We start from the raw sequence: 17,880 nt of genomic DNA, 5'->3' as shown, positions 1-17,880 counted from the left end.
GATGAGGGAACCAAATGTAATATTTCCAAGTTTGCCGATGACACAAAACTAGGTGGGATCGTGAGTTGTGAGGCGGATGCAAAGAGGCTTCAAGGTGATTTAGACAAGTTGAGTGAGTGGGCAAATACATGGAAGATGCAGTATAATGTGGATAAATGTGAAGTTATCCACTTCAGAAGGAAAAACAGAAAGGCAGAGTATTATTTAAATGGTGATAGATTGGGAAATGTTGATGTACAAAGGGACCTGGGTGTCCTTGTACACCAGTCACTGAAAGCAAACATTCAGGTGCAGCAAGCAGTTTGGAAGGCAAATGGTATGTTGGCCTTCATTGCAAGAGGATGTGAGTACAGGAGCAAGAATGTCTTACTGCAGTTATACAGGGCCTTGGTGAGACCACATCTGTAGTATTGTGTGCAGTTTTGGTCTCCTTACCTAAGAAAGGATATACTTGCCATAGAGGAAGTGCAGCGAAGGTTCACCAGACTGATTCCTGGGATGGCAGGACTGTCGTATGAGGAGAGATTGGGTCGACTCGGCCTGTATTCACTCGAGTTTAGAAAAATGAGAGAGGATCTCATTGAAACATATAAAATTCTGACAGGGCTCGACAGACTGGATGCAGGGAGGATGTTTCCCCTGGCTGGGGGGGTGGGGGTGGTTTGAATGAGGGGTCACAGTCTCAGGATACGGGGTAGGACATTTAGGACTGAGATGAGGAGAAATTTCTTCACTCAGAGGGTGGTGAACCTGTGGAATTCTCTACCACAGAAGGCTGTGGAGGCCAAGTCACTGAATATATTTAAGAAGGAGCTCGATAGATTTCTAGACACAAAAGGCATCAAGGGGTATGGGGAGAGAGCAGGAATATGGTATTGAGATAGAGGATCAGCCATGATCATATTGAATGTCAGAGCAGGCTCGAAGGGCTGAATGGCCTACACCTGCTCCTATTTTCTATGTTTCTATGTTTCTAAACGCTCCCCGCGCACTCTGCAAACACTCCCTGCGCACTCTGCAAACACTCCCCCCGCACTCTGCAAACACTCCCCCCGCACTCTGCAAACACTCCCCGCGCACTCTGCAAACACTCCCCGCGCACTCTGCAAACACTCCCCGCGCACTCTGCAAACACTCCCCGCGCACTCTGCAAACACTCCCCGCGCACTCTGCAAACACTCCCCGCGCACTCTGCAAACACTCCCCGCGCACTCTGCAAACACTCCCCGCGCACTCTGCAAACGCTCTTCCTCCTGCTCATATTGGCGTTGACTCTCTCCACACCGTCTCTTCCACTATTTCATTATTTCCCAGGACCTCGGAACAGGGGGGAGGGGGGGGGATCTTCCCCCCCGTCTTCTGTTCCTCCCACAGTCTAACGGCTGGACAGCACCTCGTCACTCCCCCCTTTAACTCTTCTCACCCTGGCCCCTTGGCCCATCACGAGCTTTGCTCAATAAACAGAAACAGACTCATTCATTTGCTCAGGGCTTCACCTGCAGAATGTCCAGGGCCAGGAGTGATTGTCCAGGGTGCTGACAGGCCTCGGTTAGTCTGTGCCACTATCATCTGATTATGGACATGAGACTAAAGCAAAGTAGTTCCAATTTATCCAGTGATTGACTTCAGTCTCAACCAGAGGACTGAGCCTTGCTGGGGCCCTGATCTGAGGTGTTGATTTGCTTTCTGACCTTCCTGTTATCAAACTTCCTCCCACTGCAGATATTTAAGAGTTGGTTAAGGAAATGGTGAGTGTCTTACCATGGACTTCTGAGGGGCAAGCTTTCCTCTTTTCTGCACCTGTGACTTTTATGGGATTTGTGTTCATGGGACAGATCGGCCTTGAGGCCGTTGGCTAAATTCCAATCCACGGCACAGTTCCTTTGTTTGTAATTGGACTTCTCCGCTGTGCAGTCCACCTCGAGGTCGGCCTTCTTGTTGGTGAGCTTGAGCTGAGATGCTGCGATCAGGTTGTCCCTCTGGGACTCGGGCAGGTTGTTCATGGTCTCCGTGTCTTGGTGCTGTCGCCCTCGAGGTCTCTGGATGTGCCTCAGGGCGAGGCCCAGGACGCACAGCAACATGACAAAAGCCATCAGTCCGAAGGAGAGTGATACCATCACCCAGGGGAAGGAGCTCGGTGGCTGCTGCCGCTTCTGTGATGGGCTGGGAAATACCGGGACCTCGCACAGTGTGCCCATGAAGTTGAATGGGCACTGGCACACAAAGCTTTTGCCATATACACCAGCGTGGCACGTCCCGCCATTGTGGCACGGCATGGAGTCACACTCATTCCCCAGCCGGTCCCCGCAGTCCCGGCCTGTGAAGCCCGGTGTACACACACAGGTGTAGTTGTTGATGTGGTCGAAGCAGGTGGCTCCATGGACGCACGGGTTCCTGGCACAGTCGTTCACGTTAATCTCACACCTTTGCCCAGCGAAGCCCGCCTGACAGCGGCAGATTCTTGACAACCCCAAATCGAAGCACTGACCCCCTGCAGGAAGGGAGGGAGACGATTCAGCAGCAATTCACCAACCGAAGGCCAGCTCGCAAACTTAACACGCGACAAACGCAGGCCAGGCCCCGCCGGTGACCAGGGCCTAAATTTTGACTCCGAGAAACGGGTGGGTTGGGGGGCGGGGGAGCAGTAAAACTTTAAAAAATCTAAACCCCCCCCCCACCGTCCCCCCTAACCCGCTCATTTCCGGTTTTAATGGAGGTGGGACGGGGGCAGGTGGCCAACCAGCTCTCAGGAGGCGGGTTGGTCACTGAAAGCTTGCAAGGAGCTGCGGGCCTCCATTTTTACAGCTTTTTAAATTTTTAACCCCCAGGGGCCGGGATTCCTGGGCCTTCTACTCCACACCACATGAGAGGAGGTGAGAAGGCCCGAAACAGCAGTTAAATGCCTTTATAGCACAGTTTGTGGGCCCGGAGGAGCAGGAGTGCTTCCCCCAGGCCCAACATCCCTACCTGCAGCGACCCCCCCAAATGATCTCTGACCCCCCCACCATGATCTCTGACCCCCCCCCAGGACTCCTGACCCCAATCCCCGATGACTCCCAATGACCCCCGACCCCACCTCCCCATCTGAGAATCCAACACTTACCTGCTCTCTTCCTCTTCTCCTGTCCGACTGTGACCAGCCTGTCAATCAGGCCGGTCTGTCAGACAGGACACTGACAAAAAAAATAAAAGACGTCATTATGTCAAAATCGTAAGGACGTCCAGGAAACCCGAACTAATGGGTTTCCCGTCAGGAACTCCCCCCCCGCCATCTTCCCGGCTCCGAGTAAAAATTTAGGCCCAGGTCACGGGATGGGGAGACACCAGCACCAAACCTCCACCACCTTCACCAGCCAATAGGGAACTGAACCACTCACCCCGAGCTATCAGCTGAGCGGCTACTGCCTATCGGCTGTGGGACAAGGGTCAGTGACACTAACGCACACACACACACACAGATATACACACAGACACACACACACAGATACACACACACACACACACACACAGATACACACACACACAGATACACACACACACACACACACACAGATACACACACACACACACACACAGATACACACACACACAGATACACACACACACACACACAGATACACACACACACACACACTCAGATACACACACACAGATACACACACACACACACACACACTCAGATACACACACACAGATACACACACACACACAGATACACACACACACAGATACACACACACACAGATAAACACACACACACACACAGATATACACATACACACACACACACACAGATACACACACACACAGATATACACACACAGATACACACACACAGATACACACACACAGATAAACACACACACACACACACACACATACACACACACACGCACACACAGATACACACACACACAGATACACACACACACACAGATACACACACACACACACACACACAGATACACACACAGATATACACACACACACAGTGATACACATACACACACACACATACACAGATACACACGCACACACACACACACAGTGATACACATACACACACACACACACATACACAGATACACACGCACACACACACACAGTGATACCGACACAGAGATACACAAACATACACACAGATACACACACACAGATACACACACATATACATATATACACACACCACATGCACACACACTCAAACACATACATATACACACACAAAAAGACTTCCTTCACAATCCAGAAGCTGTAGGTTTGCCTTGGGGACTGAGGGTCAGGGGGTTTCTCTCACTCAGCAGTCACCTTTGGAGTAGGGTGGGATTAGTTTGGGATTGATAGAGGGCTGTGGGGAGAGAGGGGGGCAGTAGGATTAGTTTGTGATTGATACAGGGCTATAGAAAGACGGTGGGGGAGTGGGATTAGTTTGGGATTGATACAGGGTGATGGGGAGAGAGCGGGGCAGTGGGATTAGTTTGGGATTGATACAGGGCGATGGGGAGGGAGCGGTGCAGTGGGATTAGTTTGGGATTGATACAGGGCTATGGGGAGAGAGTGGGGCAGTGGGATTAGATTGGGATTGATACAGGGCTATGGGGAGAGAGCGGGGCAGTGGGATTAGATTGGGATTGATACAGGGCTATGGGGAGGGAGCGGTGCAGTGGGATTAGATTGGGATTGATACAGGGCATTGGGAGAGAGTGGGGCAGTGGGATTAGATTGGGATTGATACAGGGCTATGGGGAGAGCGCGGGGCAGTGGGATTAGATTGGGATTGATACAGCAAAGACATGACGGAGACATGATGGGCCGAACGGCCTCCTGTGCTGGAAGGCTCTATAGTTCTATCCAAACTTCTGAATCAGCTCCTTCTACATTTTAGCACATGGTTACGAGAAGCACAGGAATGAAAGAGGAAGGAGAGCCCATGAATTACCGTTTGCACACGGGTTACTGCCACACCAATCCACTCTCTGCTCACAGTTTAAGCCGGTGAACCCCAGTGGGCAGACACAGCTGTAAGGAACCCGCTGTGATCTCTCGAAGCACGAACCACCATTGAAGCAGGGGGAGTCTGTGCAGGTCAGGGTGCTGCTCTCACAGTGCAGCCCAACAAAACCAGGTAGACAAGAACAGCTGTAACTGTCGTCCAGTTCCTGCAAAAAAAGGACCACAACATCAGGAACAAACGGCCTATTTCAAGCAAAGGTGATTAAAGGTACATTCACTCGACTGTCTCTCCCTGTAAGGTGCACTCGAGCTAACCTGCTCCTAACCAGTCTCCAGGAGAGAGCTAACCGGCTCCTAACCAGTCTCCAGGAGAGAGCTAACCGGCTCCTAACCAGTCTCCAGGAGAGAGCTAACCGGCTCCTAACCAGTCTCCAGGAGAGAGCTAACCGGCTCCTAACCAGTCTCCAGGAGAGAGCTAACCGGCTCCTAACCAGTCTCCAGGAGAGAGCTAACCGGCTCCTAACCAGTCTCCAGGAGAGAGCTAACCGGCTCCTAACCAGTCTCCAGGAGAGAGCTAACCGGCTCCTAACCAGTCTCCAGGAGAGAGCTAACCGGCTCCTAACCAGTCTCCAGGAGAGAGCTAACCGGCTCCTAACCAGTCTCCAGGAGAGAGCTAACCGGCTCCTAACCAGTCTCCAGGAGAGAGCTAACCGGCTCCTAACCAGTCTCCAGGAGAGAGCTAACCTGCTCCTAACCAGTCTCCAGGAGAGAGCTAACCTGCTCCTAACCAGTCTCCAGGAGAGAGCTAACCTGCTCCTAACCAGTCTGCAGGAGAGAGCTAACCTGCTCCTAACCAGTCTCCAGGAGAGAGCTAACCTGCTCCTAACCAGTCTCCAGGAGAGAGCTAACCGGCTCCTAACCAGTCTCCAGGAGAGAGCTAACCGGCTCCTAACCAGTCTCCAGGAGAGAGCTAACCGGCTCCTAACCAGTCTCCAGGAGAGAGCTAACCGGCTCCTAACCAGTCTCCAGGAGAGAGCTAACCGGCTCCTAACCATTCTCCAGGAGAGAGCTAACCGGCTCCTACCTGCTGGGACTCTGATGGGTTGTCCCCTGCTATCATTGCCCATTTACCACCATCTGGAACAACTTGGAGATGAGTGAGCTGGGACTATTGGGGGAGGGGATAGAAGGGAAATGGGGAGGAGAGTCAGCAACTAATTCAGGAGACTCGGACTGAACGATGGATGTACTCTCCAGGAAAATAGTTACACTTGTCCAGTTGGTGGGAATCTCTCATCCTAGTGGGAATCTCCAACCTCTGATGGGAATCCTCCCCTCCCTGAAGGGGTAGCTCCACTCCCTGGTGGGAATTTCCGTTCCCTAGTGGGACTCTCCCCTCCCTAATGGGTATCACCCTTCTCTTGGTGGGTTAGCTCCGCTCCCTGGTGGGAATCTCCCCTCCCTGGTGGGAATCTCCCCTCCCTGGTGGGAATCTTTCCTCCCTGGTGGGAATCTCCCCTCCCTGGTGGGAATCTCCCCTCCCTGGTGGGACTTTCTGCTGGATGGAGATGTCGCTGGGTTGTGTACTGGTGATGGTGAGCAGCACTAGGTGAGTTGTCCCTTACCGTGCAGATACCCCCGTTGCTGCAGGGGTTGCTGTCGCACGTGCGAATAGCCGATTGGCAGTTGACCCCAGTGTAGCCGGGTTGGCAGGTACAGGTGTAGCTGCCCTGCCCTGTGTTGGTGCAGGTGGCATTGTTCCAGCATGGTTTGTTGTGGGTGCAGTAGTTGAGATCTGTGGGCAAAGCAGAGGGGCAGGGGAGAAAAGTTAATGACAATTCACAAACAACGCAGAGCAAGACAGTGTCTGTCCCCGGGGGGAGGGGCAGCCTGTCCCCACACCGGGGGGGGGAGGGGCAGCCTGTCCCCACACCCAGGGGGGAGGGGCAGCCTGTCCCCATACCGGGGGTGGGGGGAGGGTCAGCCTGTCCCCACACCGGGGGGGGAGGGGCAGCCTGTCCCCATACCGGGGGTGGGGGGAGGGTCAGCCTGTCCCCACACCGGGGGGGAGGGGCAGCCTGTCCCCACACTGGATCCTTCTCCCCATCCCCCATGCTTTCTGGGATGCGACACCCAGTGGGAACCTGCTGGTTAGCTGTGTAATCTGGGACTAGTTTCATTCACTAATCCCACCCAGTAACTAGCGGTGGTGGACACCAGCCCTCCGGTTCGATACGCCCTGGGGGCTTGTCTTCACCAGACACGACCGACTCGATGCAGTCAAACACCTCCAGAGTTTCAGGGAGTTAACAAAGGATTTATTTTGACACGGACTTTGTTAAATGTGTTTGATGCCGAGCTCCGAGTGGTGGGGACTGTTGAGGAGTGTCCATGGCGGGACAGTGAGGCGGGGTTTCCTGTCGGTCTGACACTCACCCTGGTTACAGAAGAGGCCGCCCCATCCTTCTTTGCAGGTGCACTGGAAGGGCTGCTGGCAGGTCCCGTGTAGACAGCCTGGATGGTGCATACAGTCAGCGCACAGGACTCCCTGCCAACCAAAGTGGCACCTCGAGTGAGTGAGAGAGAGAGAGAGAGAGAAAAGAACAGAGTTAATCATCCCCCGCACCTCGATAAGGGACCGGCAACTCAGAGGTAAAGGTGGGGCGGGGTGGCTGGGGTGGGAGGGATCGGTGGAGTGGAGTGGAGTGGGTGGGTCGGTGTACAGAGGGGTGGGGGTGAGGGCGGGGTGGGGAGGTAAGAGTGGGGGGTGGGTGGGGTGGGTGGGCTGGTATATGGTAGGGGGGTGGGTAAGGATGGGGAGGGGTTGGAGGGGTGGTGTGGGTGGAGGGGTGTGTGGGTGTATTTTTGGTGTGGGTGGAGGGGTGTGTGGGTGTATTTTCGGGGTGGGGAGGGGTGTGTGGGTGTATTTTCGGGGTGGGGAGGGGTGTGTGGGTGTATTTTTGGGGTGGGGAGGGGTGTGTGGGTGTATTTTCGGGGTGGGGAGGGGTGTGTGGGTGTATTTTCGGGGTGGGGAGGGGTGTGTGGGTGTATTTTCGGGGTGGGGAGTGGTGGTTGGGTGTATTTTCGGGGTGGGGAGGGGTGGGTGGGTGTATTTTCGGGGTGGGGAGGGGTGTGTGGGTGTATGGAGGGGTGGGTGGGTGTATGGAGGGGTGGGGAGGGGTGGGTGGGTGTATGGAGGGGTGGGGAGGGGTGGGTGGGTGTATGGAGGGGTGGGGAGGGGTGTGTGGGTGTATGGAGGGGTGGGGAGGGGTGGGTGGGTGTATGGAGGGGTGGGGAGGGGTGTGTGGGTGTATGGAGGGGTGGGGAGGGGTGTGTGGGTGTATGGAGGGGTGGGGAGGGGTGGGTGGGTGTATGGAGGGGTGGGGAGGGGTGTGTGGGTGTATTTTCGGGGTGGGGAGGGGTGGGTGGGTGTATGGAGGGGTGGGGAGGGGTGGGTGGGTGTATGGAGGGGTGGGGAGGGGTGGGACACAGGCTGCAATAATGGTGGGTAATGAAGAAGAGATATTACATTCGGTCTGGGTTGTACTCGGGTCAGGTGATTATAAAACGGCCTGTTCAACACCAGGGACACTGTGGCCGGAATCACAAACTCACACCTCGTGCCCATCAGGAACTTACTTGCACTCGCCCGGTCGCTCACAGTATCCGTGCTGTGTGCTGCACCCAGCCTGGCAGATTGCTGCAAGGAACAGAAGATAGAGTCAAAATACAATGGCATCGTACCTCCGACACACTACAGACTGATCACAGAGTGACAATCGTACCTCCGACACACTACAGACTGATCACAGAGTGACAATCGTACCTCCGACAGGCTACAGACTGATCACAGAGTGACAATCGTACTTCCGACACGCTACAGACTGATCACAGAGTGACAATCGTACCTCCGACACGCTACAGACTGATCACAGAGTGACAATCGTACTTCCGACACACTACAGACTGATCACAGAGTGACAATCGTACCTCCGACACACTACAGACTGATCACAGAGCGACAATCGTACATCCGACACACTACAGACTGATCACAGAGTGACAATCGTACCTCCGACACACTACAGACTGATCACAGAGTGACAATCGTACCTCCGACACACTACAGACTGATCACAGAGTGACAATCGTACCTCTGACACACTACAGACTGATCACAGAGTGACAATCGTACATCCGACACACTACAGACTGATCACAGAGTGACAATCGTACCTCTGACACACTACAGACTGATCACAGAGTGACAATCGTACATCCGACACACTACAGACTGATCACAGAGTGACAATCGTACCTCCGACACACTACAGACTGATCACAGAGCGACAATCGTACCTCCGACACACTACAGACTGATCACAGAGTGACAATCGTACATCCGACACACTACAGACTGATCACAGAGTGACAATCGTACCTCCGACACACTAAAGACTGATCACAGAGTGACAATCGTACATCCGACACACTACAGACTGATCACAGAGTGACAATCGTACCTCCGACACACTACAGACTGATCACAGAGTGACAATCGTACCTCCGACACACTACAGACTGATCACAGAGTGACAATCGTACCTCGGACACACTACAGACTGATCACAGAGTGACAATCGTACCTCCGACACACTACAGATGTTAATTGTATCTGTGATTTATATCAATTAGTGTTAATTGTATTCAGGTGGTGTGTATCAATTGGGGTCTCTCATATCCTTTTTATAGGAGCATGTGTGATGTGGATCTCTGTGAATAAAGGCTTGGAAGCAACTGAAGACCAGGCTCTGGTATTCTATCCTTCACCACCTGGTTATCCAAACAGATTGGCCACAGAGCGATAACCCCCAGTCACAGTAATAACCCCCAGTCACAGTAATAACCCCCAGTCACAGTAATAACCCCCAGTCACAGTAATAACCCCCCAGTCACAGTAATAACCCCCAGTCACAGTAATAACCCCCAGTCACAGTAATAACCCCCAGTCACAGTAATAACCCCCCAGTCACAGTAATAACCCCCAGTCACAGTAATAACCCCCAGTCATAGTAATAACCCCCCAGTCACAGTAATAACCCCCATTCACTGTAATAATCCCCCAATAAGACCATAAGACCATAAGAGATAGGAGCAGGAGTAGGCCATTCGGCCCATCGAGCCTGCTCCGCCATTTAATGAGATCATGGCTGATCTGATTTTTACCTCAACTCCACTTTCCCACCTTTTCCCCATATCTTTTGACTCCCTTGCTGATCAAAAATTTGTCTAACTCAGCCTTGAATGTATTCATGACTCAGCCTCCACAGCTTTTTGGGGTAAAGAATTCCAAAGATTCGCGACCCTCTGGGAGAAGAAATTCCTCCTCATTTCCGTCTTAAACGGGTGACCCCTTATTCTGAGACTATGCCCCCTAGTTTTTAGATTCCCCCATGAGGGGTAACATCCTCTCAGCATCGACCCTATCGAGTCACCTCAGAATCTTGTATGTTTCAATAAGATCTCCTCTCATTTTTCTAAACTCCAATGAGTATAGACCCCAACCTTTTTTTTTATTATTCGTTCACGGGATGTGGGCGTCGCTGGCGAGGCCAGCATTTATTGCCCATCCTTAATTGCCCTTGAGAAGGTGGTGGTGAGCCGCCTTCTTGAACCGCTGCAGTCCGTGTGGTGACGGTTCTCCCACAGTGCTGTTAGGAAGGGAGTTCCAGGATTTTGACCCAGCGACAATGAAGGAACGGCGATATATTTCCAAGTCGGGATGGTGTGTGACTTGGAGGGGAACGTGCAGGTGGTGTTGTTCCCATGTACCTGCTGCCCTTGTCCTTCTAGGTGGTAGAGGTCGCGGGTTTGGGAGGTGCTGTCGAAGAAGCCTTGGCGAGTTGCTGCAGTGCATCCTGTGGATGGTACACACTGCAGCCACAGTGCGCCGGTGGTGAAGGGAGTGAATGTTTAGGGTGGTGGATGGGGTGCCAATCAAGCGGGCTGCTTTATCTTGGATGGTGTCGAGCTTCTTGAGTGTTGTTGGAGCTGCACTCATCCAGGCAAGTGGAGAGTATTCCATCACACTCCTGACTTGTGCCTTGTAGATGGTGGAAAGGCTTTGGGGAGTCAGGAGGTGAGTCACTCGCCGCAGAATACCCAGCCTCTGACCTGCTCTCGTAGCCACAGTATTTATATGGCTGGTCCAGTTAAGTTTCTGGTCAATGGTGACCCCCAGGATGTTGATGGTGGGGGATTCGTTGATGGTAATGCCGTTGAATGTCAGGGGGAGGTGGTTAGACTCTCTCTTGTTGGAGATGGTCATTGCCTGGCACTTGTGTGGCACGAATGTTACTTGCCACTTATGAGCCCAAGCCTGGATGTTGTCCAGGTCTTGCTGCATGCAGGCTCGGACTGCTTCATTATCTGAGGGGTTGCGAATGGAACTGAACACTGTGCAGTCATCAGCGAACATCCCCATTTCTGACCTTATGATGGAGGGAAGGTCATTGATGAAGCAGCTGAAGATGGTTGGGCCTAGGACACTGCCCTGAGGAACTCCTGCAGCAATGCCCTGGGGCTGAGATGATTGGCCTCCAACAACCACTACCATCTTCCTTTGTGCTAGGTATGACTCCAGCCACTGGAGAGTTTTCCCCCTGATTCCCATTGACTTCAATTTTACTAGGGCTCCTTGGTGCCACACTCGGTCAAATGCTGCCTTGATGTCAAGGGCAGTCACTCTCACCTCACCTCTGGAATTCAGCTCTTTTGTCCATGTTTGGACCAAGGCTGTAATGAGGTCTGGAGCCGAGTGGTCCTGGCGGAACCCAAACTGAGCATCGGTGAGCAGGTTATTGGTGAGTAAGTGCCGCTTGATAGCACTGTCGACGACACCTTCCATCACTTTGCTGATGATTGAGAGTAGACTGATGGGGCGGTAATTGGCTGGATCGGATTTATCCTGCTTTTTGTGGACAGGACGTACCTGGGCAATTTTCCACATTGTCGGGTAGATGCCAGTGTTGTAGCTGTACTGGAACAGCTTGGCTAGAGGCGCAGCTAGTTCTGGAGCACAAGACTTCAGCACTACAGCCGGTATGTTGTCAGGGTCCATAGCCTTTGCTGTATCCAGTGCACTCAGCCGTTTCTTGATGTCACGTGGAGTGAATCGAATTGGCCGAAGACTGGCTTCCGTGATGGTGGGGATATCGGCAGGAGGCCGAGATGGATTATCCACTCGGCACTTCTGGCTGAAGATGGTTGCAAACGCTTCAGCCTTGTCTTTTGCACTCACGTGCTGGACTCCGCCATCATTGAGAATGGGGATGTTTGCAGAGCCTCCTCCTCCCGTTAGTTGTTTAATTGTCCACCACCATTAACGACTGGATGTGGCAGGACTGCAGAGCTGTGATCTGATCCGTTGGTTGTGGAATCGCTTAGCTCTGTCTATAGCATGTTGCTTCCGCTGTTTAGCATGCATGTAGTCCTGAGTTGTAGCTTCACCAGGTTGGCACCTCATTTTTAGGTACGCCTGGTGCTGCTCCTGGCATGCTCTTCTACACTCCTCATTGAACCAGGGTTGATCCCCTGGCTTGTTGGTAATGGTAGAGTGAGGAATATGCCGGGCCATGAGGTTACAGATTGTGCTGGAATACAATTCTGCTGCTGCTGATGGCCCACAGCGCCTCATGGATGCCCAGTTTTGAGCTGCATGATCTGTTCTGAATCTATCCCATTTAGCACGGTGGTAGTGCCACACAACACGTTGGATGGTGTCCTCAGTGCGAAGACGGGATTTCATCTCCACGAGGACTGTGCGGTGGTCACTCCTACCAATACTGTCATGGACAGATGCATTTGCGACAGGTAGATTGGTGAGGACGAGGTCAAGTAAGTTTTTCCCTCGTGTTGGTTCGCTCACCACCTGCCGCAGGCCCAGTCTAGCAGCTATGTCCCTCAGGACTCGGCCAGCAGTGGTGCTACTGAGCCACTCTTGGTGATGGACATTGAAGTCCCCCACCCAGAGTACATTTTGTGCCCTTGCTACCCTCAGTGCTTCCTCCAAGTGGTGTTCAACATGGAGGAGGACTGATTCATCAGCTGAGGGAGGACGGTAGGTGGTAATCAGCAGGAGGTTTCCTTGCCCATGTTTGACCTGATGCCATGAGATTTCATGGGGTCCAGAGTCAATGTTGAGGACTCCCAGGGCCACTCCCTCCTGACTGTATATCACTGTACCGCCACCTCTGGTGGGTCTGTCCTGCCGGTGGGACAGGACAGACCCAGGGATGGTGATGGAAGAGTCTGGGACGTTGGCTGAAAGATATGATTCTGTAAGTATGGCTATGTCAGGCTGTTGCTTGACTGGTCTGTGGGACAGCTCTCCCAATTTTGGCACAAGTCCCCAGATGTTCGTAAGGAGGACCTTGCAGGGTCGACTGGGCTTGGTGTTTTGCCGTTGTCGTGTCCGGTGCCTAGTGGTCCGATGCCGGGTGGTCCGTCCGGTTTTATTCTTATTATGACTTTTCGTAGCGAGATTTTACAACTGAGTGGCTTGCTAGGCCATTTCAGAGGGCAATTAAGAATCAACCACATTGCTGTGGGTTTGGAGTCACATATAGGCCAGACCGGGTAAGGGCGGCAGGCTTCCTTCCCTAAAGGACATTAGTGAACCAGATGGGTTTTTACGACAATCCGGTAGTTTCATGGCCATCATTACTGATACTCGTATTTTAATTCCAGATTTTTTTATTTAATTAATTGAATTTAATTAATTAATTGAATTTAAATTCGCCAGCTACCGTGGCGGGATTTGAACTCATGACTCTGGATTTTAGTCCAGGCCTCTGGATTACTAGCCCAGTAACATAACCACTATGCTACCGTACCCAATCTTTCCATACCCGGAATCAAACAAGTGAACCTTCTCTGAACTGCCTCCAATGCAAGTATGTCCTTCCTTAAATAAGGGCAACAGAACTGTATGCAGTACTCCAGGTGTGGTCTCACCAGCACCCTGTACAGTTGTAGCATGACTTCCCTGCTTTTATACTCCATCCCCCTAGAAATAAAGACCAATATTCCGTTTGCCTTCCGGATTACCTGCTGCACCTGTATGTTGACTTTTTGTGTTTCATGTATGAGGACACCCAGATCCCTCTGTACCGCAGCTTTTTGTAGTATTTCTCCATTCAAATAATATTTGGCTTTTTTATTTTTCCTCCCAAAGTAGACGACTTCACATTTTGCCACATTATATTCCATCTGTCAAATTTTTGCCCATTCGCTTAACCTGTCAATATCCCTTTGCAGACACTTTGTGTCCTCATCGCAACTTGCTTTTCCATCTATCTTTGTATCATCAGCAAATTTGGCCACAAGACACTCTGTTCCTTCATCCAAGTCATTGATATATATTGTAAATAGTTGAGGCCCCAGCACTGAGCCCTGCAGCACCCCACTAGTTATAGATTGCCATTTTGAAAATGACCCTTTTATCCCGGCTCTTTGTTTTCTGTTAGTTAGCCAATCCTCTATCCATGCCAGTATATTACCCCCAACACCATGAGCTCTTATCTTGTGCAGTAATCTTTTATGTGGCACCTTATCGAATGCCTTTTGGAAATCCAAATATACTGCATCCATTGGTTCCCCTTTATCCACCCTGCCCGTTACTTCCTCAAAGAACTCTAATAAATTTGTCAGACATGATTTCCCCTTCATAAAACCATGTTGACTCTCCTTGATTGTATTATGAGTCTCCAAATGTCCTGCTACTACTTCCTTAACAATGGATTCTAGCAGGTCTATAGTTACCTGCTTTCTGTCTCACTCCCTTCTTGAATAGGGGTGTTGCATTTGTGGTTTTCCAATCCGTTGGGACCTTTCCAGAATCTAGTGAATTCTGGAAGATTACAACCAATGCTTCCACTATCTCTGTAGCCACTTCCTTTAAGGCCCTCGGATGCAAGCCAACAGGTCCAGGGGACTTGTCAGCCTTTAGACCCATTCGTTTACCTAATACTTTTTCTCTAGTGATAGTGATTGTTTTTAGTTCCTCCCTCCCCTTTGCCCCTTGATTTTCTACTATTATTGGTATGTTATTAGTGTCTTCCACTGTGAAGACAGATACAAAATATCTGTTCAATTCCTCTGCCATTTCCTTGTTTTCCATTATTATTTCCCCAGTCTCATCCTCTAAGGGACCAATGTTTACTTTAGCTACCCTCTTCCTTTTTATATACTTGTAGAAGCTTCTACTGTCAGTTTTTATATTTCTTGCTAGTTTACTCCCATAATTTATTTTCTCCCTCTTTATTATTCTTTTAGTCATCCTTTGCTGGTTTTTAAAGTTTTCCCAATCTTTGGGCTTACCAGTAATCTTTGCCATGTTGTATGCTTTTTCTTTTAACCTGATACCATCCTTGACTTCCTTAGTTAGCCATGGTTGGTTCATCCTTTTTGTGGAATCTTTCCTTCTCACAGGGATATATTTTTGTTGCGAGTCATAAAATATCTTTTTAAATGTTTGCCATTGCTTATCCACCATCATACCATCTAATCTGTTTACCCAGTCCACTTTAGCCAATTCCGCCCTCATTCCTTTATAATTGTACTTATTTAAGTTTAATACCAGTCACAGTAATAACCTCCAGTCACAGTAATAACCCCCCATCACAGTGATAACCTCCAGTCACAGCAATAACACCCCAGTCACAGTAATAACCCCCATTCACAGTAATAAACCCCCCAGTCACAGTAATAACCCCCATTCACAGTAATAAACCCCCCAGTCACAGTAATAACCCAGTCACAGTAATAACACCCAGTCACAGAATAACCCCCTAGTCACAGTAATAACCCTCCAGTCACAGTAATAAACACCCAGTCACAGTAATAAACTCCCAGTCACAGTAATAACCCTCTAGTCACAGTAATAACCCTCTAGTCACAGTAATAACACCCAGTCACAGTAATAAACCCCCAGTCACAGTAATAACCCCTATTCACAGTAATAAACCCCTAGTCACAGTAATAACCCTCCAGTCACAGTAATAACCCCCTTTCAGAGTAATAAACACCAGTCACTGTAATAGCCCCCCAATCACAGTAGTAACCCAGTCACAGTAATAACACCCAGTCACAGTAATAAACCCCCAGTCACAGTAATAAGCCTCCAGTCACAGTAATAAACCCCCAGTCACAGTAATAACCCCCTAGTCACAGTAATAACACCCAGTCACAATAATAAACCCCCAGTCACAGTAATAACCCAGTCACAGTAATAATCCACATTCATAGTAATAACCCCAAGTCACAGTAATAACCCCCCAGTCACAGTAATAACCCCCAGTCACTGTAATAGCCCCCTAGTCACAGTAATAAACCCCCCAGTCGCAGTAATAACCCCCAGTCGCAGTAATAAACCCCCCAGTCGCAGTAATAAATCCCCCAGTCACAGTAATAAATCCCCCGTCACAGTAATAAATCCCCCATCACAGTAATAACCCCGCAGTCACAGTAATAACCCCCCAGTCACAGTAATAAACCTCCAGTCACAGTAATAACCCCCACTCAGAGTAATAACCCCCCAGTCACAATAATAACTCCCCAGTCACAGTAATAACTCCCCAGTCACAGTAATAACTCCCCAGTCACAGTAATAAACCCCTCAGTCACAGTAATAAACCCCTCAGTCACAGTAAAAACCCCCAGTCACAGTAATAACCCCCTAGTCACAGTAATAACCCTCCAGTCACAGTAATAACTCCCAGTCACAGTAATAACCCCATTCACAGTAATAACCCCCAGTCACAGTAATAACTCCCCAGTCACAGTAATAAACCCCTCAGTCACAGTAATAAACCCCTCAGTCACAGTAAAAACCCCCAGTCACAGTAATAACCCCCTAGTCACAGTAATAACCCTCCAGTCACAGTAATAACTCCCAGTCACAGTAATAACCCCATTCACAGTAATAACCCCCAGTCACAGTAATAACCCCCCAGTCACAGTAATAAACCCCTAGTCACAGTAATAACCCCCCAATCACAGTAATAACCCCCAATCACAGTAATAACCCCCCAGTCACTGTAATAACTCCCCAGTCACAGTAATAACACTCCAGTCACAGTAATAACCCCCCAGTCACAGTAATAGTGGAGGTGTCTCGATATTGTTACCGTTGGAATCTGGAGTTTGTGAATCTGATCCCATTCCTCGGGTATGTCGGGATATCCATGGCAGCTTGTAAACTTTGAGCCCTGGCACTGAGTTATTGGTTGCCCCCCTCCCTCCCTCTCTCCTCCTCTCTGTCCCACCCTCTCCCTCTACCTCCCTCCCTCCCTCTCCTCTTCATCTCCCTCCCTCTCCATCTCTACCCCCCTCTCTCCCTCCCTCTATCCCTCTCCCTCTCCCTTTTTATCTCCTTATATCCCCCCTTCTCCCTCCCACTCTTCCTCTCCCCCTCATTCCCCCCTCCCACCCCACCCCTCCCCGCCCTTCCTCTCCTTCACACTCTTCCTCCCCTCCTCCCACCCCCTCTCCATCTCTCTCCACTCCCTCTCCTCTCCATCCCCCCCTCTCTCTCCCCTCTTTCCATCCTCGCTCTCCCTTTTCCTCCCCCTCCCTCTCTCCGTGGCCCTCTCCCTCTCTCCGCCTCTCTCTCCCTCTCTCCTTTCCTTCTCTCGCCCCTCTCCCTCCCTCGGTCCATCTCCCTCCCCCTCTCTCCGTCCCCCCTCCCTCTCTCTCTCTCTCCTTTCCTTCTCTTGCCCCTCTCCCTCCCTCGGTCCATCTCCCTCCCCCTCTCTCCGTCCCCCCTCCCTCTCTCTCCCTCTCTCCTTTCCTTCTCTTGCCCCTCTCCCTCCCTCGGTCCATCTCCCTCTCCCTCTCTCCGTCCCCCCTCCCTCTCTCTCCCTCTCT

At 51.0% G+C, this 17,880-nt stretch overlaps 1 protein-coding gene across 1 annotated transcript in view; it reads right to left on the bottom strand.

Annotated features, from left to right (window-relative positions):
- dll4 (delta-like 4 (Drosophila)) overlaps positions 1 to 17,880 on the bottom strand; it is a 65,077-nt gene that overhangs the window by 24,412 nt on the left and 22,785 nt on the right. The window contains exons 5-9 of the mRNA XM_067991626.1: positions 8,593 to 8,653; positions 7,390 to 7,520; positions 6,579 to 6,748; positions 4,940 to 5,159; positions 1,762 to 2,491 (exon numbers count right to left, since the gene is read on the bottom strand). Of these exons, the coding sequence (XP_067847727.1) occupies positions 1,762 to 2,491; positions 4,940 to 5,159; positions 6,579 to 6,748; positions 7,390 to 7,520; positions 8,593 to 8,653 (1,312 nt within the window). The remainder of the gene's footprint in view (positions 1 to 1,761; positions 2,492 to 4,939; positions 5,160 to 6,578; positions 6,749 to 7,389; positions 7,521 to 8,592; positions 8,654 to 17,880) is intronic.

The sequence above is a fragment of the Heptranchias perlo genome, chromosome 10 (assembly GCF_035084215.1).
Source record: "Heptranchias perlo isolate sHepPer1 chromosome 10, sHepPer1.hap1, whole genome shotgun sequence".
Taxonomy (NCBI): domain Eukaryota; kingdom Metazoa; phylum Chordata; class Chondrichthyes; order Hexanchiformes; family Hexanchidae; genus Heptranchias; species Heptranchias perlo.
Note: the sequence above shows the minus strand (reverse complement) of the source record. Positions and strands in the feature narration are given on the sequence as shown.